A 24417-nucleotide genomic window follows, 5' to 3' on the forward strand; every position below is an offset into this window, starting at 1 on the left:
CGAAGAAATAATCGGAACATCAAGGAATAGGGAACCACTAGTCAAACGGAAAATCAAACCTCGACTCAGTTTATATAACCTCCTGACATGGGATTTAAGTTTTCATGTCGAAATCGTCTTGGGTACTGCGTTACTTTGGTACGCAGCTATGTTGGCATTAAAATATAACGCAATTGGTGAGATTAATAGTATTAGAAATGAGGAGATAGGAAGATGTATAGTAAAAAAGAAATATGTGTGGGGAAGAGTTAAATAACAGAAAATATTCTTTTCTTAATGATACAACAGAAATTGCTAAATTTGCGATATAGGATGTAATACGGGGAGTTTATGAGGAGGAAGCTTATTCAGTAGGAGAGTGATAGAAATAGTTCTGCGTGAGGATGAGAGTGGTCAGAGGTTGAATGACTTGCGTTTTCAAATTTGTGGTTTAAATAATTGTTGTTGTTGTTGATGTTTTAGTTTTATGTTTAACTTTCTCGTTGCAGTTAGTTTTTTATATGAGATTATTACATTTGAAGAAAAGATTGGTTTGTTTGAATCACTCTGTTCTTAATATCTTTCTTTGTTCTTTAGTGTTAGCTGTAAACTGGGGTAATTAAGGCTAATGCTATCTCCTAATTAATTTATGCTCAACATACTTTTCATATGCATATATATCCTATTTCGTATATTTTTTAGAGCGCCAATCATTTACTATTTTAGCTTTTAATTAACCAATTTAGAAATGGAAGATACGGTGTTACCGTCGAGTGCAACCAATCCGGTTGATGTTATGTTTGAAGCATTCAGGGAATTAGTTGAAAAAGATCGTATCCTGAAAGATGTAATTTCCATTGCTTTTTTTGTTTTTTCTAGCATGAAATTTCTGCATGGAACATTGTGATCCAGGTTGATAAATCTAACTGATGGATAACATAGATACCCATGATTATACCGGTTTACAATCTCTAAGGGTGGGGTAAGGGTACTTTTTTTTGTTGTTTTCGCTGTTTACGAAGAGGAAAGAAAACCATTAAAATTTTTCTTAAATATTTGAAGAATATAGCGGATGTAGCACATGGAATGGAATATTGGGTATCGAGAATCATTGCTATATTGCAGAAAACTCATGCATTCAAGGATGGATGTGGTATGTTATATCGTTGATTGACGTGATTATCCGTTGATGTTTACTGATCCATTCTTGCTGGATTACCGAGTTATTTGGATATAGTTAACTTACTCTTAAAACATTAATTTGAAGTTGATACTAATTTTTGTACTATGTTTATTTGCAGATATAGACTTAAAGGAGGTGCAAAATATTCTAGATGAAGTGCAAAAATATTTGATAAAGCTAGCTGCTTTAATATCTCCCGTATCATATTATCGGTACGTCTGTAAATATTTTGTTAAGCTAGGATTATCTTCATCAAAGTTTTTACAATATTAGCAATATCCAAATAATGTGCATTAAAAGGAATTCGAAAGTTGAGAAGATAAAGTCAATCATTAATATTATTTTTGCTACTGAATAAGTAATATCATTTTGATAGCAGTCTTCGAAAAATCTTGATGATAATTATATAACCACTTTATATCGTTATTCCTAGGACATGAGAGTGCATAACAAGAGCAAAGTCTCATTCTTATTAGTCGCAGATTTACTAATTTGTTACCTAAGGCAACAAACTATTTTTACTAGATAAATTTCTGTCCAGTATTTTATTTAATTTGATTGAGAAAGAGAGGGAGTTTCTATCTAATCACCTTTTATTTTTTCAGATTTTACGATAATTTCCGTTTTGTTATTCAGAAATTATGCTTCGTTGTGACTTATGTTCATTTTCTTAAACATGGAATTTTGCTGAGTCGAGACAGAGTTGCTGAAATTTTAAATAGTATGCCGTTTTTTAAAAAAAATGGAAAATGAGTATAATTTTTCTCGAAGAAAGTGTCAATGTTTGTGTCTGATTGTGATCTTCAATTATGCCGTTATGATTGAAACGAATTTGTTTTTAGTTAAAGTTGACCCGGCAGCTGGTTTTCATCTGGACGTCGAAGATTATTTATTTGGTGTATTGCAACTTGCTAATGAACTGTCACGGTTTTCCATTAATGCTGTCGTTGTCGGTAATAGCGTATTGCCTTTTAAGGTTCATTTCTCCTTGGATTTTTATTTTTAATTAAGTAATGTATGCACTTATGATATGTGACACATCTCATCTCGTAAGAGCATTAATTTGGGATTATGAAGAAATATTCGAAAATTCAATTTGAATATTTTTATAGCGTGGTGTAGAAGGGAAGATAATTGTTTTCGTGTTATTATTTTCGAATGAAACTTCGAAGTCATCAGCTTTTAGGGTTAGAATTTTCATTTTCAGATTAGTGTTTTCTATATGAAAGACTTGAAACTTCATGTTCTATATTTTCAGATTGCTGATTTTCTATATGATCTCGATGCAAAATTTCGACTGCTAAATTTAAAAAATGATGGACTACGTCGAAGATACGATGCGTTAAAATACGATGTTCAGAGAGCTGAACAAGTTGTGTATGATCTTACGATTCGAGGTCTAAAGCGACCAGCGGACGAGAAATCAGTTTCTACTTAAATTTGGAATGATTATATATATATATATTTGTTATGGCTCCGCATTATTTTGACATATATTTGACACATTTTTCCTAATATTTGTTAAGAATGCTTCGCTTTTTACGGATTAACACTTCTACAATTATTTCAAATTTCTCTTCGGACAAATAACCAAAGTTTGGCCTTCTGATTGCCTTTATCCATTTGATTTTCTTATTTAAGTTTCACAACTTCAACTCTGTAGTCTATTGAGGACTTTCATTCCTCATATTTTCCAGTTTAAGAAAGGATGTATCGTTTGAATTATTTATTTTGTTAATTCATATGACGAAATTAGTTAAAAACTGATCTGTTAGAAATGCTTACGCACCTTAGACTAATTTCCTGGTCACATGAATTAGTAAAAAAAAAAAAGTAGATTATTCAGATTTTTCGTTGTTTCTGGATATTTTCAGTGTTTCTAGACCCAAATTTAACTATTTGTGATAAAAGACTAGAATGAGGAAGTAAAGTGGTATTTTAGAGAAACAAAACGATTAAAAATAGATTTGAACATATTATTATATGTTTTGAATAGTAAATAAAATTCAATAAATAATCAAAAGAGGAAAAATGTTATAAATTTTTATAACGAAATGTGGAAATAATAGATGCCGCAACTGTTTTAGGAAGAAAAAAGTAATGGTTCCCATTTTTTATGAATTCAATCTGGGAATGCCATTAAAATCATCCTATATTTTTAATGCCATATAGAAATATGTATTGATAATTAAAGCCTTTTTTTGGACTGTCTTACACGATACTTTCCTAAGAAGGCAGGCAATTGTAAATTCAAGCTCTGACAGTGGAGTATTGAGCGTTTCATAATGCGCACTAGCAAGGTGTTATTGATAAAACTATAAGAGTTATGGAAGTGCATTTTGTTGCATCATAGAGATACTTCCATTTAAAATCATAAATCTTCCATAAACCAGAATAAATCAGAAATGAAGTTCAGTTATAACGATAGAATAACTGTTTATTCGTCTTTTCGAGCATCGTTTCATTCTGGTACATCAAGTATTGCAGTTATTATTGCAGCTGTGTGGTAAATTAGTAATTGGTTGTTATGAAAAACTAATAAATGGAGCATGAAGCTTTTCAGTTTTTCTTATCAGATTATGGTTCGACTTTTTGTACCATCATATAATATAATGACGGTCATTTACCCAATTTTAAGTAGCATTGTCTTTCTTCTTTTATTTAGGGCATCTGCGGGTGTTAATTAAAAATGTGATCAGTCAGGAATGATTTTCTTGCAACTTTCTGCGGTAGAAATTGTATTAAAGTTTCAAGCAGAAAATTATATAGTCAGTATTGGGATTGGTATGGTTCTTATTCCAAAAATTCCATCTGAATTACATATATCATCCGATCATTCAGTGGTGACAGTCATTCGTCAGTGTTATGATGCACTAAAAATGCTAGTCGAATGTTGTTTATAGCGAAAGCACATTAGATAAATGAATGAAGCATTTGCTAAGTTAAATTTAGGCCTAACACACATTGCATAAGGAAGAGTATTCAATAATTGAAGATTAGTCGAATAATGGTAAAATGAGCCTGAAATGATCCAACGATGGGTATAATTGCGTAGGTAATCTGACAGGACGAAATACGCTTAAAGGTATATATTGATTGTCTTAATTTTAACACCTTAATTTAAAGTTTCTCTCATTTGTTCCACCAATTAAGCAAATACAAAATCTTCACTTATTTTATCCTTAATTGTTAGTCAATTAAATAATTTAATCTAAGTTTGAATAGTAGTATAAATAATAGAAATTTGCATGATGGAGGGGTATTGATTTACATTAAATAGTTTGTGTAAATAATGATATTATTAGTATATTCCAATTAATCAATCAATTGATAAATCTTTCCTGTTATAACAATTTTTTTTAAAAAAATGTCTTGCTCATTTGCATATTAATTTCGCTTTTAAATTTTAATCGTATTTAATCTCTTTTTTCTTCTTTTTTCGTTATATTTATTTTCGGGAAATATATTTTAGGGAAATTGATAATAAATTAAGTGACTTGTGAATTTTCACATTTGTTGGTTTCTTAACAAAATGAACGAACAATTGTTTTAATCAATTATAAACTTTGTCGTAAATAGGTTATACAGTTTTAAAAGAAGCGAATTTAATGGCATTTATAATTTGCACCATAAAACAAATTAAAAAAAAAAAAAAACTTTATTTGGTTTAAAACAAATTAGAAAAATCAGTTGATTCTCCTTTTCAATTGACTCAAACATACATAAATTCTAATTCCGGAAGAAGTGGGTTTTGATTCCCGAATCAAGTTATTCCAATAAATTTTTTATTCTACGCTATTTATCTGTTCTGAACTCAGAATTTCCCGAGTTATCTCAAAATATCATTCATTAGGGGATTTTTCAATATCTAACTACATTTTTCAAAATAATTATTTGCACTTTAACTTGAATGAATGTTAAAAAGACAATTTCATTTGTTGCATTTGATGGATACTTTGAAATTTCTGAATTCGACAAATATTTTTGTTTTTCATTCTAGATAGCTTACTGAGACTTCTTTTTCCAGAAATTTTAATTGCAATAACGTATTTCAATCGGAGTGCAAAGTTTGAGTCTCTGCTTGACTGATTTCATTTCACTTTCTCTTTGGTTTCTTCTTAGTTTACAAAATTCTAATGTAATCAATGGCTTTATGTCTTTACCAGTATTTGCTAGAATTATTAAAATACTGATAATCAAAGCAATAATGCATCTTCCCTTCCTCAATTATAAGCCATTCCCATTTCTCTTTACCTGCTTTACCTGTATTAGTCAAAGGTGCATTAATAGTTATGTGCCTTCAGGTAACTGTCCAGGAAGCAAATTTGTCATATATGCATCAGTATAAATAAAAGAATTAGTTATGCATTATACGTGCATATCAATTTCCACTCTTAGTTTCGTCTTAAGAGTTCGACAAATGCATAGTTGACGACTTTGTTTACCATTGTAATTAAGATATTAAAATTACAAATGTATGACACCCTAGTGCACTGCGATATAATATTTACACAATTAAAATTATAAATTAGAAGGAAAAGGAATAAATACAATTTTCATTTCAGTCACAATGATAAATAATTAAAATTGAGATATTTGCATAATATGTATAGATGATTTCTTGTTAATCATTGAATTTCACATGAAAGAGTTAATTTTTTTTGGAGTCAACAAATTTTTTGATGATTTGTTGGGCTGTAATAGCACGCGGACGTCTTGTTAATTCATCCGACCAGCAATTTTCAAGTAGCGTAACTAAGGCTCTACCATACTTATCTGAAATTATTTTTGATGAAAAAACAAGAAATTGTTCACCTGAAATTAGCTTCGATGAAGAAAAGATGAAAATTGGAGAAAGAACGATAAAAAAAAAATAGTTTCACATAAATCACGTGTTGTCCCATTAAAAATTTTAAAACCAACAAACCTTTCGGTATATTCAACTGCTCAATTTTAGGTCTTAATTTGTGTACGACAACACTGTAGATAAAAACGTGTGGATGCATGGAGTTACATATGCTTTCCCGTGTCAGAAGTTCCCATAGAAGTAATGAAAAAGAATAGATATCAGCTCTATCTGTGATTTCTTGACCCTAAAAAAAAATTTAATCATCAGAAATAGAAATGCAACACTTCCAAGTTCTTTTATAGTTTCTGAAATTGATTTATAATCTAAACATACTTAAACCTAAATATGCTAAACTAAAATTACTAGACAATTTGAAAAAATGTACTTTTGATGATTTTGAAATGTAACAAGCGAATGAAATCGATTTTAGGTATTTAAATTAAAATCTATTTGAAAAGAAAAGAAAATTGACGTCTGCCTATTATCGTTATATATATTGCTAACAGCAACTGAGTAATCAGGAAGATTTGATAAAGAGTGGAGAATTTTTAAATCTAATTCTAAAGCTTAACTTCTTATTGTAACTAAAGTATTAACCAAGTGACTTAATCATTTAGAAGACAGTAAATTGAAATAAATTAATTACTTCCTTCACATTAACCTTTCCTTTTTTTCTTAGTGATTATTTTATAAACTGAAAATATTAACAGAATAAGTTATGCAACCTTTAATAATTCTGGTGCCTTATAAGCAACGGTACCAAATCCTGCATTTACTGTTGCATCACCAACAACTAATAAGCCATTTTCTGAAGTTGTTGCAGTTTTTGAGCAACCAAAATCTGATAATTTACACGTCCTTCCATTTATGTGTACAATAATATTAGCTGGTTTAATATCCAAATGTAGTAACAAATGATTATGACAATGCACTAAACCACTTATCACCTCAAAATAATCAACAAATAATTTAGCAATTGTTTGGTTTCAAAAGCATATCTATTATATAGTTTATTCAAAAGTTGAATTGTTCAATTTTAATAATTAACTTGTGAATTAGAATATTTGAGAAAAATTTGAAATGCAAACGCTTTCTCGTTTCTTATCAATGACATTCTAAGTTTATAATGACTACATTGAATAACCAGTTCTGTTCTGCATTTTTTTTTTTTTTTTTTTTTTTTTTTTTTTTTGATACGTTTGATTAGAAAACTTTTTCGATTTCTTGACAAAACTGAACAAAGAATAAAATCAGAAAATTGTTAAAAATGATGAAAAGAGAAAAAAAGGACTAAAAATGTACGAATGAATGTTTACCTGAAAAGCAAGCTGTAGACGATGCAAAAAGGTAACATTCCACTTGTCATCACTAATCAATTGTTGCAAGTTTTTCCCTTCAATAAATTCTGTTACAACCTAAAATTCTATTTTAATCAAAAAAAGATGAATTGTATGCATCACTGTTCATTTAAATATTCTGTCACTGTTATTTCTTGGGAATATGTATTCGGAATAGCGATATATTCACCAGTAGTGATAAATTCTGTGATAATATTATATTACAATGAAGCAAATGCTAGATGACGTTAATGCAACAGGAAAATACCTGTAAACAAATGTCGGATGACGTGAACGCAACCGCCTGAACAACGTATGGTGATGGCGGTAATCGGAAGGCGTTCAGTTCTGAGCAAAACGAATAAAAATCAGAAGATGACGAATGTCGACAGTGATGTAATTGCTTAATCGCTACATCACGGTTGTTGTACACATATCGAAATACAGCCCCAAAGCCGCCCTCACCTGAAATTAGCCTAAAACTGAACGATACTTCAAAATTTATTAATAAGTATGAACATCAATTTTATATTAATCTTCTTCGATGATAAAATTGCAATGTTTAGCACGGAGACAAACTTAATTACTGAAGTTTTAAAAAAAACCAAGAGAACAATATTCATTATTATTTTGCTTATTTATATTTATGTTAAGTTAATCAAAATGCTGCAAATTAAGATTAGAATAAATTAACCAATTTAACGACTGGTCATATCCAAATAAAAAAGTCATATATCCCTTGAATCATTTGTCGTATCACCAAAAGATACACATATCGTTGCATCTATTGGAACAAACAATCATTATAACCTAGTAAAATTTTGGAGAAAATTAGATATAATAAACCAATTCGATAATTGTTTTTGTCGTTAGTTGAAGCTGTCGTTTCATTTGTAACAATTACCTTCGTTTTATTTTTCCTGTCAATTACCGTAAATTTAATAATTTTTTTTTTGCTTTGAAAATTTTTATAATTTAGTTGCTTATTCATTATTCAGATTCATTAATAATCTTATTGCAAATGATATAACTGTCATAAGTAAGATGATATTTGTGTATATCGCAAATCATATTTGTAAATTATTGCACAGAGAACGAACAGTAATTAGGCCAACTCCAAGAGGATACTGTAAATAACAAGACATTAAAATTTTTCTCTCAAATACAATTTTAGTCATAACTAACTAACTGATAAAGTTGTTTTCTTTCCGAAAATACTCGCATCAAACGTAATGGACTTAAAATTAAGGCACCACATCGAACACTTAGCTTTATCTTCGATGATTGCTCCTTTAAAAAGAAGGAATAAAAGAGAAAAATCAAAAATTATTTGTATATTTTTCACTTATGATGTATCTTTTACAAATTTTGCAAATAAATTTCAATTTAAATACCTAATGCATAAAAAATAGGAATTAACTTATTGAAACGACATAAAAATATTTTTTTTATCACATAGTATTCGATAATTAACTTTTTCCTTTCTTTTTCTTGCTAAAGACAACGTGAAATTTGAAGTGAATGTAACAAGAATAATCAAATTTATCAGTAAGTCGTGTTGATTAATAATTCACTTAAGTATACTCCTTAGTTAAAATGTGAATGATTGAAATATCTCAAAATAAAATAATTCAAAACGATGAAATTTTCGACCATAGTAGATAAAAAAAAAAATTAAAAAAAAATCAATCTAATAGTTAAATATTTTCAAATTATAGAGAAAGAAAAAAGGACATCCATAAAGTAATTTGTATATAAAGGAATTACCAGAAGTGTATTGTCTACCGTATATACCGTTGTTTTTTCTATATGCTTTGCGGGATAACATGCTGTTATTCTAGTTGGCGATTCTAAATCTTAATTTAATTACAATACTTAGTGAAATTAAAAGTTTGAAAATTTTCGACTTTGATAAGTTAACATAATTAAAGATTTGATTATGAGAGCATTTTAACGCGATGCAAACTTGCTTTCACGAAAGAATGTGACAGTTTATTTCGCTTCACTTACCGCTATCATTTCGTAATTTTATCAAGTGATTGAAGTGTGAACGACACAGCGTTTCACTCCACGTCTTTATTCGCGTTTTTCGCATTTCTCGCTGCAATTTTTTGTTTCATTGCAATAACGAAGTGTTCGCCTTCTTTTGCATACAAAATTTGCATAGATGGTTGAAATTATCAACCATAACGACAAAAAATGATAACATCATCCATGTTCACTAATTAAACTATTAAATCAGCTCTCTGACAAATATATTTAATATCAAATTACAAATAACATTTTACATGTGCAATTTATCATCTGATATAGGAATGTCATCACTGGACCTCGATAACATTCCGTAATGTCTTTGATAATGGAATTCATCTAAACGATGAGTTATCCCCAAATTAGTCAAAGAGAGTCTTTCAAAATACTAATTAAAGCCTACTGGAAAATGCTCTACATCACCATTCGGCTTTTCGATAACATTCTGGAAAGACCCTAATATGATGAATGTTGCCTACTTGACCAACTGCTATCAAATATCCTTAAGTACGAAGAATCATATATTTACTATATTTCATTCATTTTCACGAAATTCCGTCTAAGCTTTTATGCACGTTAAAATATTAAAATCACGTGAAAACAATTCTAAGAAGTCAAGAAAATGTAATTGTCATAATACGGCAAACTTCATCATTTTGATATCGTAGTCAGTGTAAAAATTTTATTTACTAGTAGTAATCAAATACTAAAATGATACTCGAAATGAATAAATTTAATTAAAAATTTTCAAATATATAACAAAAATTTCAAGATACATTCATTATAATTATGATTAAATATACGTAAAATTAGTTAAACACACGCAAAATTGAAATGTCGAAACATAAAATGAATGATATCATTTAAAAAAAAAAACGAATATTTAATAGCATTCTTTAGTGTGATAGAAGTATATAGTAATAGTAGTGATATTATATATATTTAAGTTTTTTTAAAGGAATTAATTTTCAACAAGATAAATAAAACGGTTCATAAATTAGAAGAAAAAACATTGAAAAAGGAAAATTCATTTAACATTTTATTTATTTTTTATTTTCAATTATTTTTGTGCATTCATATGTTATAACAATATGTGAATTAATATTTGTATCACGGAGAAAACTATAAATCAAAATTAATAATAAAATTAAAAATTGGAATTAGCAAAATCATGTTTTACAATTGTTTAACGGTTTTTATTGCTGTTACAACACTTTTGCAAGTAAAGAATATCAGTGAAAAGAAATTAAATCAAATAAATTAAGTCAAATAAGATGAAACAATCAAAGGAATTAAGGTAAATTAACATGGCTGGAGTGTTCCAAGTAAGATAAATCAAAGTCATCGAACACATCAAAATAAATCTTAATAAGTATTAATAAATCACACACAGATAAGATCAATTAAGTAGATTAGAGTAAACCAGAACAATAGGATAATGATCTAGTAGAATGAATTAAAAGTAAAAAGCTTTAGATTTTTTTTTTTTTTGCTAATAAATTTGTTTGTTTGTTCTCGTGCTTATTTGTCTGCCCATCCGTTTGTTTTTTTAAGTTTTGTTTATGAAGGCACTTAAAAGAGCAAAATGGAATAAGCATTTCATTTTTCCTAATCGTACCACATTATTCTTTTGTTTATAAAACTTATTATTTGATCAATTCATTTTATTGCGCAATTGAAAAGGCAAAAACTGGGTTACCAGATAAACAATATACTATAAAAGTAAAAAGCAGTGTAAGGGAAATATCTTATAAAATATATTTATTGAAGAAACTGTGCATTTATGAAAACAATATAACTACAAAAGAATAATATATAATGAATATAAGGAGGTAAATAAATAAATAAATACATAAACAAATAAATAAACAGGTGTAAGCGAAGAAATAAATACATGTATAACCAAACACGCAAATGAACGAACAAACAAACAAACAATAAACAAGCAAACAAAAAATATATAGATATGAACAAATAAATAACTTTCTACCCAGCACAATGAGTTCCTGTTGTGACTTTTTTTCCTCTAAGAATTCGGAAAAGTAATATGATGAATGTTCTCTTTTTATCATTGAATCATTTTTTTGGGGGTTCAATAGAAAAACAATTTCTGTTTTCCATTGTATGTAAGCAACTTTCAACTATGTAACAAAAATCAAAAATGATTTTTTAATTTATTGCAATATTTCCAATTACAATTGCAGATAACAGTATCGTCCGAAGAAGTTAAATTAATTTCTTTTTTTTTTTCAGCTTTTGTTTCAATTTTTTGTAACACACATGCATACTATTTTCATATATGTTTTCATTTACAGTTAACAATTAGTTATGTTTATCTTTTATTATTTCTAATAAATAAAGTTAAATGAAGACATCTGCAAATTTCATGACTCGATATTGATTAAAACATCTTAAAATTTCAGCACACTCTGCTTAATAGGTTTATCATTTTCTTACTCTTAGATATGAAGTTATTCACGTCCAATCATATCACATTCATTGCGCAAATTGTATTCCGTTACTTTACTCTTTTTTTTTTTTTTTTTTTTTGTTCTATTACACTAGGCATATTATCAAAACTTTACTACAATATTTATCATTAATTTTTATTTTGTTTATGCTATATTTTATACTTATTACCATTATCAAACTTGTTTATGTAGATAGTATAATACTGTTAATAGGATTAACACAATGCAACGTAATATATTACACTACACTAGTATTAAATTATATTACATTTACAATTATTACATTATACTATTATTAAATATTATATTATATTATATTTCTATTATAATATCATAATATAGTATGTTATATAAAATATTTTATATTATATCGCATGTTATACTAATTATATTACACGAAACTAATCTCTCTGTTAATTTAAATTAAAAAATAAATTATCATAAAACAGTTAAACCAAGAAATGGATATATTTGCATCCGTATTTACAAAACATGCACATACGGTTCAAACAACCGACTAAGAAGAGGACGTAAATATTAGAAATCAATCTGCTTCCACTTACTCTCTTCCTCACCTTTCCTCCTATTCTCATTCCACTCATTTTCATCACCTCACTCTTCCTTCTATTTTTTATTACTCCACCACTTTCTTCATTAAACATGCAAACAAGCAGTATTATTTGTTTGTTCATAAGGGGATATTATCGCTTCAGTTAAAAAGTAGAAAGGACGTTGATGGAAATGAAGCAGAGATGCAGTCAGACAGTCCGTTTCAAATTGTTTCCATGTACTTTCTCATTTCGAAATTTCACATTCTCTTCTCCTTTTCATCTCTTTGGCAAAGCTTTTATAATAATGATTATTATAATTATCATTCTTATTAATTATTACTAAGTGCAAAAAATTATTTTATGAAATAACCATTTCACATCAATAGCCATTGGGCATTAATGGTTTATAAGTATAGTTGATTACTTATGATTAAATAACTTTTTTATATACTTCTTTTTCTATCAACGTTATAAGTGAATGGAAATGACTGTTATAGAAATAGCATTGTTGTATTGTTTGCATTCGTTTAATTGTTGATTCATAATTTAATCCATTTTTACTATTAATTAAATATGCTACTTTTTATCATCCGGCTGTCAGAATAGGATGATAAGCAGAAAACTGTTGCATATAACAAGCAATATTTGTTCTTACCGTTATCATAATAATAAAAATTATTATTTTAATTACCATATTATTAATTACTATTACTATTATTACCATCATCATCATCATTATCATTAGTTGCTGTTATTAATACTAATATTGTTGTAAATATTACTGTTTTTATCACCTCCTTTACCTTTCTTACCATTCGTCTTTTTCCTCGCATCAACAGTTATTTTATTAACGATCAAACGATAAAAGGGTTTAAATGAATTAAATAAACAAATAAAAGTTTAAGTTAAATTTTTTCCAAGTGATGCAAAATGTAAAACAATTAAATATGTTAATTAATTGAGAAAAAATAAAGTGGTTTAAAAAAGGAAAATGCAAAAAAAAATTTTCCTTTGCGATCACTTCTATCTGTCAATGAACAAAACGAGAAGGTAACATTAGAATTTGTCCAGTACAAATGAAAATAAGAAAGCGTTGCATATATTGCGAACTGTTGACTTTAACGCTTTTGAACAAATAATGGAAGCAACAAGTATCGCTTTTTCATCTCTAGCTGCTGCAAAAAATTATTTTTTTTAAAAAAAAGAAAAAACGAAACATGAAGGATTTTTTTTTGCTAAAACTCAAGCCGTAAAATCAATATTTAAGAGAGAGAGAGAGGGAATAAAAAGCATTTATAAGAATAAAAAGATTAATATTTGCATCCTCTGAAATTAAAAATAATTTCAAATTTTGAATTTTTAAAAATTCTGATTTCAATTTTTGAAATTCAAATGGAGTTCTTCGTTCATTTTTATTTTTGTTTTTTTCTCACAACTAAATAAATAACACTCATTTTTCTAGTGACTACCAATTTCTAGGATTCGGTCATTTGATTGTGTGAATAAATAAATGTACTTTTTTTCATTTCATTTAACGATTAGATTCATTGAATGAAAAATAACATCAAAAGATTTTATTTGTAGCTTTAAAGTAAAAACTTATGGTTTGGTAGAAAAATGAAAAAAAAAAAAAAAAAAGAAAAAGAAAGAAAGGAAATTTTGGTATTTCTGTTAAAACAATTTGAAAAAAAGCTCCATAAAAGTTATTTTTTGATTTCATAAATACAAACTTAATTTCACTAAAAATTGTCGGACATTATAAACATATAACATTGTGTTTTGGCATACATCAATCAGAAGTTAAGCATATATAGAATTTAAACATATATTTTCCATATATGAAACATACTTATATTATGAAGCTCAACTTAGTCCCTAACGTAGCTATTTTACGTCGTTCCGTGTTTTCCGACAAAAATTTCATTCATCTTTGCTTTTATTATTTTTCGCAATCATACTGCATTAACACGATCGTTAACTATTGCTACCATTTTACAGTAAGAGACAATTATATACTGGAAGAGCTGAGTGGTTCGACTAAATGTTTCAAATTTCTAATATTATCGAAACTTTTGTAATAGTACTCCTTTCCATTCTCATCCTTTGTCCTCGTCCTTTTTAGAAGGATGTTATTCTACCTATAACTTTAAATTAATTTTTATGATCATAGAAGGCGAGAAACAAAATTAGTGGTCTTACCAACATTTTTTTTTACCACTTTAGTTTTAAGTTATTGTTAAACATAACTGTAGTGAGTAGTAAATAATAATAATAACAATTTTATTATGATTATAATTATAAATAGTATTGTGATTATATAGAATGAGTCGATGATAACACTGATAATATCGTTAACAACACTTTTTAATAAAAATTGTTTTTAACAATTACATCAATTTTAGGAATGAAGTGAAGCAAATATGTATTATATATATATATAGCTATCAGTGTATAATTATCATGCATAATGTTGTTTTCTTTTCAATTCCTTTTTCATTAAAAGGTTGAATTGAGTAATAATAATAAATGATATGGTGGTGAACAGTAGGAAAAATTAAAAACAAAAAATGAAAATGAAATTTTACAAGTTAAATAATATTTTCGACTTGAATAATTGAAGTTGAGAATAAAAGTGAATGTTGTGTGTTGATAGTAAATAGCAAAATATAATTTCTGAAAGGCTTTGGTGAAGTTAAAATGATACCGCCATAAATTGATTGGATATGGTTAATTTCCTCTTTGCCCACAATTGATTTAAATTGATTAAATAGGATCAGTTAGTATTACAAGATTTCTTTTCACTTGGTAATATCGAATCCAGCATTTAATTTATCACATCACGTGTAGCATCATGTCGCATGAGATACAATTTGACGCTAAATAAATTCATAGCTATGCTTGCATACACATACATACGTGCAAACTAGAAACTGAAAATCCACTTTGTTTGATTAAAATTATAATCTAATAAATGTGAATTGAAAAATTGTTACTAAAGTAGAATTATTTCAAACTTTCTATATTTTCTTTATTTCATTCTACTGGAATAAAAAACAGTTATACAAAAAAAATCCTTTTTTTTCCTTTCAGTACTCACCATACACGTTGCTCCCTCGGTTATCATTTCTTCCTGATAAAACTGGCACCTATTTCGTCGTCGTTGCCGTCGTCATCATTTTATGCTGGCTCATCTATCAGTTTAAACAGTTCTCCATGGCTTGTGTTTATTTTACTTTTATTTCCTTCTCTTTTTTCTTTTTTACTTCCTTTTTTCTATCTCTACATTTGTAAACATAAAAACTTTTACTTTTGCTATTTTCAACTTAAAATGATCGAATTTGTTTCATTAACTTTTGGTTAAGTTTATGCTTGGCGACAACCATTAACATTAGCATTGTCAGATATATCACAACACTACTAATGGTATCAGTTTTTTGTATTCAAATATATCTCCAATAAATCGTATCAAATAAATGAGATAATGCTCATTTCAAATTGAGACAGTTTCAATTGTTTTATCTTATCGCAATTTAGAGTAGCATAATATGCATGCATATCTATAATCTCCCATCACTTTAAAATTTATTCATCATTTATGAATGGTATTACAATAATATTGTGATGTAGTGATATTACGATATTATCAAAACATGGTATTACGATGTTGCGGGTTATCGTAATGTGATATAGTGATATCGTTATATTGCGATATCATATTTTTTTTTTAATCATTGTTTGTAATATGTAATATGACATAAAGCATCGTAGTGCCCTTAGCTGTGCGAAGTGGACAAGAAATAAACTTATTTGGTGTTGTAATATATTAGGCATAAACCTATACTGCACTGTTTATCTACCCCTGTCAATGTGTATTTATGTTTATTTGTTTGTTTGTTTGCTTGTGTGCGTATATATATATATATTTGTACTGACTGATACCCTTGACGATGTTGTCATATTGCTGCAGTGGGTAGGAAAGGTAAATGAATGGCCTAGGAGGAGGAAAGAGTAGGAGGGAAAAAACGAGAAAGGATAATAGTTACCCTTGTTTCCCCTTTCTCCTGTCCCTTATCTCCTTCACTTTTGTCATCCTTGTCGAGGCAAGACAAAAAGTGAGTACAAGAAGAGGATGACATCATTGCCTGCATTATAATTAGCATTTCTTTTCCATCTTTCTATTTCAACCTTCGTACTCTTTTCCTCAAGAAAAAATAAATAAAACTAGATAATTCTATATTTTCCACACGCACTTTCTTTCTTTTCCTCTCCTCTTACACTTATCTCTTGTTCCTCGTTCTCTTTGCCCTCTTAGAACAAGCAGAGTTTACCTTTCTACCTCACGATTAACTTTCTCATATCAATCAAAAAGGTTACAAGCTATCGAAGGGATAGAAAATACGCATAACTGCATAGATTAACAATAAGTAATAGAAGACAGACACATACACACACACATACATGCAAACAAATAGACATACATACACACACATACACATAATATACTATATACACATTGGTCATCGGTCATTTAACGACAGCAACAGTAATAACAACAGGAGCAAATATTTCACTCAGATTGGTCATCGGTCATCCAAATAGCAATAGCAACAACAACAACAGCAACAACAGAAGCAGAAGCAACATGAATAGTAGTAAATATTCCTTCTACTTAAATTGGTTGGTCATTTGAGTCATCCAAATAGCAACAACAACAGCTATAATATTCTCATTCCATCTGTACTTCAACGAATAAAAGCATTTGTTTTTTTACTTTTTATTTATTTTTTGCTCACTTTTTCACTTCTCGTTTTTTCTTATTTTATTTTTGATTTTCTTTTTTTTTTATTGACAAACACTATACATTAAAAGTGTAACATTCCTTCTCTTTTTGCTAAGATTTTTTTTATTAAAATTATATTTTGCAACCTTATCATTTAGTTCACTGATAAGGCTGATAGGATAATATTTTTTAACATCAACGACATCTTTCACTTCTTCCTCTTCTTTTCCTTCCTTTTTTGTTCTTTTTTCATCGCTCTCGACAGAACAAATGAAGCTAACTAATAATATGACGAAAAGTAATTATATGTATCGTATTCGTATTGTTATTGTATCGTGTCGTGTTCAAAGAAAGATTAAAAAAAAAAAAAAAGGAAGAAATAAATTTAAGGGGTTGAAAAATACGATGTCATGATGATGTAACTGCAATAAAAGTAAAAATAAGAAAATTTTAAGCAGTTGCTTTTATTAAATCCTTTCTTACTTTTTTTTTTTAAATTTTGTTTCAGAATCTTTTTCTGTTTAAATTGTTAAAAATAATACAAATGCTTTCATTCCATTATCCTTTTGTTGCTGCTTTTTCTTTTGTTTGCATTCCTTTGCAAGTCTCAAGAAACAACTAGAAAATCTCTCTATCATATAGGAATTATAAATAGCCTGAAAAGGGGAAGAACAAGAAAATTGCCCAAAGCTGCTATTTTTTTTTGAAAATTGACAAATCTAATATTTATTATAAATTTAATAGCACTGTTAATGTTGTTGATAACCGGAAGAATATATAATGATGCAAAAAGCGATCTCAAATGTAAATTAAAAATCCGAATTGAATTGAAAAAATAAAATGTATATTGCAATAAGAAAAGGTGAATTATAATTAAATAGTATAGAAATATCGGAATAATATGAATGTATATTAATAAAAGAAATTACGGGAATGTTTTCTTATTTTAAATGAGAACATAAAATTTAATATTCAATAAATTAATTCATCCTTTGATCGTTTTACTGAATGTCTTCTGCAATCCAACAATGGAATTTTTCTTGCTTTTTCTTATTATTTATTATTGAATACAAGTATTTTTTCAGAGTTTCCTTTTTCTTTTCGCTATTATTTGGAAATGTTTGATGCTTATAATTGTTTAAGTCATTAACATACACATTCCAATATCTTAAAGGCAAAAAGTTATTCATATAATCGTGTATAATACAAATTTTACAATGTAAATATTTTATTATAACGAAAATTAGGCAGGTTTTATAATTTAAATACTTCAATATTACAAATTAGCTTTCGTGTACGGGAAAAATACTGGCTTGAATATTGAACTGTAAGGTTATTTAATCAGTGGAAGAGAGATTATCATGGAAAGATACAATTTGAATCAAAAAGAAGAGAGAGAGAAGAACGGAGAGAGGAAAAAAAGAGAGGAAAACTTTTCCAATGCTTTTCATATGTTTTTCTTGTCATAAAAATGTTATAATAATTTCTGAAAAGCACCCATTCATCAAATTGATTTTCCCCTATAGAAAGAAAGTACGAAATAATTGGAGCTTTCTGAATTGATGCATGCATATGTTATAAGTTTTAAGAAAGGGAGGGCGAGAGAGAGAGAGAGAGAGAGAGAGAAGGAAAAGGAAGAAAAAAGTGAACGAAATTTGAAGAAAAAGAAGGAAGAAGAAAAATATGCATGAATTTTTTTTTTTGTTTAAAAATGAAAATAATAGAAACGAAGAAGTTTTAAATATGTAAATAAATCATTTCACCACGATAATATCATTAGCTAAATATAATAAATAAGCTATTACTACTGTTTACCTAAATGACTGTCTAATTGTTGCGAATGTTTTTGTGCTTACACCAATTAGCTCTTTTTTTAATTTTTATGGTAGAATGTTCTTTGATTTGCTTCAATTTTCAATGATGATTCATATCGTATAACATGGAGTATAACTGACTTTGATAAAGTAAATTGTATTGCGAAAAAAAAAAAAACAAAAATATTTAAAGTAATTGATAGAACTGAAGCTAATTTCATTCATCAAAACAGTATTTGAGTTTTTACCACAGGCGATCGGGTTGCTATTTATATTATTAATTTTACTTTACTTTTTAGTTTCTAATATACTTATATTAAGGCAGAATAAATGGGAAGAAAATAAATCATATTTAATCATAATATCGTTATCATCACATTTATTATCATCATACTGTAGTCATTGACATATACTTGCCATCTTATTATTATATTATGATATATATTTAACTATTATCGATATTTACGATTTATACTCTTATGAATATAGTAAATGGATGGGGTGATAATTTGATAATTTCAAGTTCAAGATATCATAATAATGGAAATTCTTATATATAACAGTTTTTGATAAATGAAAAAAATGTTATTCAATTTTGATTAATGAGAAGAAATTCGGTATTATTCGTTCGCATGTGATCTGTTATATATATATATATAACAATTAAATGTGAATGTAAATGTTAAACATAACAGACTAATGCAGTAGAAAAGTTCATAGTCCAGATTTAAATATAATGAATTAAAATAATTCATGGATGATTCAATCAATAACTGATAGATGAATATCATCCTATCTTTCAATTTTCAATATCTTCTTGAACTTCTTGTTTTTCTAATTTTCTAATTCAATACAACTTCTATACCTATCATTTTATCTCTTTACAAAGCTATATATATATATGTTTATGTTTTTAATACAAATTGCAACATATGATAAGAAGATTATTTGTGTACATTTTTGATTTTTTAAAGCCAACGGTATCTTTTTTTTTAAAAAAAAAAAAACGAAAATATATCAAAAACTTCGAAGCTTCTAGGCGTACATTTATCTTCTTAAGTTCCTTGCACTTCCACTTCTTCAGTCTTTCTTTTTCCACCATTTTTGAGCATTAATTCGAAAAGTTGTAATTTTTTCTGATTTTTCATAATCTTTTCACTTTTTTACCATTACGATTATTACAGCATTTACAATAAGAGAAACAGCAACTTCTATTACTACTATTGTAAACAATAACTTAATGTTACATTTGCTTTTTAAGACATTTTTCCTTTCGAAATGTTTATCAGATTAATTAATCTTTTTCTAATTGCGACTAGCAGTCATTACCAAAATTTTTTAGTATGAAATTAAAATTTCTGTTTGAAACTGTAATAATTACTGAAATGAATTGCAAGGAATTTTGAACGATTTCATTAACATTGTGAACTTCGTCTACAGCGAGAAATATATTTGTGATTTCTAGTGAAATAGAGATATGCTATAATCGAAATGAGAGTGGATTAACGGAAAATTGCGAAATGATTTACTGAAAATCAAATCAAAAGTTTCATTCGGAAAATGATACTCATTTCTTCGAGTGATTTATAACACATCGAAGAAAATAGAGGAAAGATAAGATCGAAAAAAAGAAAAGACTTTCTCTTTAATTGTAAAATTTCAATTACTATTATGGGCATAAAGAAAATCAGATTTTCAATTAATCACTTTTTTTCAATTTTTGTTTTGGTAGGCAATAATATTTGAGAAAAAAAAGTAAAACGTTACAGTTATTTTATATTTTTCTAATACAATGAGAAACAGTAAAATAGCATGAAAAGTGTTTTACTGAATCAATAACGGAACAGAAATGCTAAATTTTTTTCATTCACTTTAAATGATTTAAAGTGTTTTAAAAATGGAATATAAATTTAAATAAAAATTCACTAATTGAAAGTAGAACTTCAGTGTTTAAGCATTTCTATCCTATGTTTCATTTTTTTTTACGGCATGTTTTCATATTTTGAATAAATAAACCTTTCATTTAACATTTTAAAACAAAAAAGGAAAAAAAGTTGGAAAATTATTTGTTTTTAAAAAAATTTTTAGAAATGAAAATCAACATTTTAGTAATTTGTCATTTTTCATTGCAAAAAGGATACATCAGTACTGAAACATTTAGTTATCTCTCTTCCTTCAGACAACTTCCAATTGTTATTAATTGTAAAAAAAAAAAAAAAGAAGGACATCTGACGTTTTACAATTGTCAAGCAATTGGAGGAATTAGTGAAGTGTTTTTCAATCAGTTCAACATTTCAATTTCAAATTTTAAACTACTTTACAACAAATGGAGAAATCATGAAGGTATATGGGTTGTATTTATTTAGTTTTACTGTTATTTCATCGTCGATAATTGAATATATTCCGAAATAATTAATTTTTTGAGGACAGATGCGATAATTAATCGTTTCCAACAACATATAAGAAATTGTTACTGAGGAATGATATAATTATCAGAGGTTATTAATGAAATTAACATTAAATGCAAATGTTTTAAGGTTTGAATTTTGCGTATCCCAAATACTTTTGAATATGTTTCATAAGTTTCATACGTGATATGTAAATGAGCTCTAGCATATGTTATTTTTTTTTTAAACAGTAATAAAAAAGCAGAAAAAATTATATTCTTTTATTATAAGTAAATTAAACTTATAATTATAAGGAACAGTAAAATTAAAAAGGATGAATTGACGATAGAATGAAAAGAAGTAGAAATTTATGAAAGTTGCGAAAGTTGGGCTGAGAACTAATCGAAGAAACATATATAAATTATGAGAATAGCTTGGAATAATGAAATGTGTGCAAATATATGCGACAATAATAAATTCAAATGATAAAGAAGTGATTAGGAAAAATTTGAAGTAATCAATTGGATCGAAGAGGAAAATATTCGTGGAACAAAATGCAAATTTAATTTATCACTGAAGAAAATGATGTAAGTGATATGTTCAATAGAAATAAATAAATAGTAGTAGGCCAAGAAAAAGATTTAAGGAATAATTGATTATTTTAAAAAAATATACACCGATCATTTATGGTAGTGCAAATGGTAAGATTATATTTTAGAAAAAAAAAATTATTAATTTTTAACAGCTATTTTAATACTACCATAATTTTATAAATAATAGGGAAAAATTAAAAAAAGAAATTAAAAAAGTGATAATACAAAGAATGAAAAATGAAATCAGCCAAATGACATGCAACAACTAGTATATTATATGAGAATAAATTATATTATAATTAAATAACGATAAAAGCTTATTAATAATTTCCGATCTTTAGTTCTTGTTAACAACATATGAACAAATTCATATCATTTGTTTAATTCAAAATTTATTTCATATGATAATAATCTGATTACTGTTAAATAGATAAAGTGAAAATAATTTATATATTTATAGATTTCAAGGAAAAAAATACAACTTTACTGTTACAGTTGAATTATTAAATAACTTCAGAAATATCATTAAAATTGTAAAATTCATGCAATAATTCCCGAAAACTAATAAATAAGCGCCAGATATGATCATAAAGTTGAATTACATTAATTAATCTGATTGATTACTTAAGCTATCTTATTTCAATATTGTTATTATGACACGAAATTTAAAAAAAAAAAGTAATACTCGACTATTCTTTATTATTATATTTTTTGATTCGCTACATTTTTCTACTTCTTTCTTTTTTTCCATGTTGTGTCATCGTTGATACTTCACTTCCTACTTTTTTTTTTTATCATTTCTCGTTTTCTTAGCTGTAAATAATGAATTTTAATAAGGTGGAATTCATTATTCACTATTTCAATTTCTTTTCTAATCAAAACATTTATTTAATATTTCATTTTTGATTATCCCAGATATTTATGGTTTGTTATAAGACGAGAAAAATAATTTTCCATTTAATAATAAATGATATATTTATGAGCGAATCTTTTAGCACAATTTTTATCTCATAATTAATTTGTCTATTAAGGAACTTGAAAACTTGGAAGAATTCGAATTTAAAATATAATCACAATTTTCGTTGATGTAATATAACAAATGCTCATCCTATAATAATTCTTCTATTATCTAATTAATTAATAAGTCCAAGATATTGTTAATCCTTTTTGATAAAATGAATAGCAAAAACTGATTAAAAACGAAAACGGAGTTTTTTTTTTTTTGTGTTGAAATATTTTCATTCTAATGATATTTCACATGAAGCAGAAAGGTTGCTCTAACTATACTTTCTGAAAAGATCTATAGAAGCAAAAAAATAAAGAATTAAATCAACAAAAAAGAAAGAAAAAAGAGTGTAATCAAAAAATAATCATTTCGTTTTATATTTCTGACAAAATGTTACTTACAATTAACACGTATAATTGGCTTTTCTCCATTTTTTTATTCCCTTATTTACTTGGTTGTTTAATGAATTTCTGTCAATTTCATTTTTTCTAATGTATAATTATACGCTTTATTTCAAAACATTTCAAAATAATAGTATCAAATAAGGTTGTTCAATAATGTTTGTTTAACTTTTGAGAAAATGAAATATTGTGTTTGTCAATTGAAGGCTGAGAGGGAAAGAGAGAGAGAGGAAGAGAAGGAGAGATCTGTAATCACTTACCTTCCTTCACAGAATATTTGACAAATAGGAATAAATTATCAGTTATTATTTAAATTCTATCGTTAATTTAAGTTCACTTCGAATTTTATTTGTTTATATTTCGAATTTGATATCATAATGTATTCATTCAAGAAGAATTATTTAAATTTTATTGAAAAATGAATTATTTCACTTAGTATATACAGGATTTCTATGTCTATCATTCCATTGCTATAATTCATTTTTTCATAAATTCATTTATAATTATGTATTAAAAAAAAGAACGAAACGTGGAAATATATGAATAAATAAATATAAATGCACAAATAGATAGATGTAAGATATACAAATAAGTATGATACAGATAAATGTGAACAAGTAAGCATATAAATAAATAAGAAATACAGCTTAATATGCAAATAATTGTGAAACAGCTAAATATATAAGTACATATCTCACTTATGATATATTAATGTTATTAAATTTATATAAAGTTTCTTTTATGTAGAAATAGACACAATGAACCAAATTTACTGACACAAATTCTTTCATTCTAAAAAATCTATTTGGGAATTAATGAAACAGCTAATTGGTTTTTAACTTTTTAACTATAAATATACATTTTGCTATGCTACAATTTTAATTAAAATTTCCTCTTCGTCTAATTTATTTAGATGAAAAACTGAAAGTCATCTGTTAAATTTAGAATATTTGATACAACTGTCAATACATATTTTAAACTGAAAACAACCTTTAATTTTGATGTCTGTAGCAAATAGAAGAATATAATAAAAAT

General features: G+C 26.9%; 2 protein-coding genes across 3 annotated transcripts; one reads left to right on the top strand and one right to left on the bottom strand.

Annotated features, from left to right (window-relative positions):
* Positions 1-727: 727 nt before the first annotated feature.
* Positions 728-2600, top strand: Bm9296 (the record flags this gene model as incomplete). Of its 2 annotated transcripts, XM_043075087.1 has the most annotated exons (7): positions 728-826; positions 1042-1132; positions 1281-1374; positions 1768-1883; positions 2005-2138; positions 2275-2349; positions 2421-2600. In XM_043075087.1, the coding sequence occupies 7 exons, from the start codon at positions 728-730 to the stop codon at positions 2598-2600; spliced, it is 789 nt and encodes a 262-aa protein (XP_042931021.1). The 2 variants fall into 2 exon arrangements, with proteins under 2 accessions (XP_042931021.1, XP_042931020.1); XM_043075086.1 differs by lacking the exon at positions 2275-2349.
* Positions 2601-5813: 3213 nt separating this feature from the next.
* Bm9297 (Protein kinase domain containing protein) lies at positions 5814-9443 on the bottom strand (the record flags this gene model as incomplete). Its single annotated transcript, XM_001902164.2, has 9 exons — positions 5814-5938; positions 6090-6255; positions 6737-6958; positions 7328-7426; positions 7617-7813; positions 8195-8268; positions 8538-8638; positions 9116-9198; positions 9359-9443. 9 exons carry the CDS (start codon positions 9441-9443, stop codon positions 5814-5816), a joined length of 1152 nt encoding a protein of 383 aa, XP_001902199.1.
* Positions 9444-24417: the final 14974 nt, after the last annotated feature.

The sequence above is a fragment of the Brugia malayi genome (assembly GCF_000002995.4).
Source record: "Brugia malayi strain FR3 genome assembly, contig: Bm_v4_ChrX_scaffold_001, whole genome shotgun sequence".
Taxonomy (NCBI): domain Eukaryota; kingdom Metazoa; phylum Nematoda; class Chromadorea; order Rhabditida; family Onchocercidae; genus Brugia; species Brugia malayi.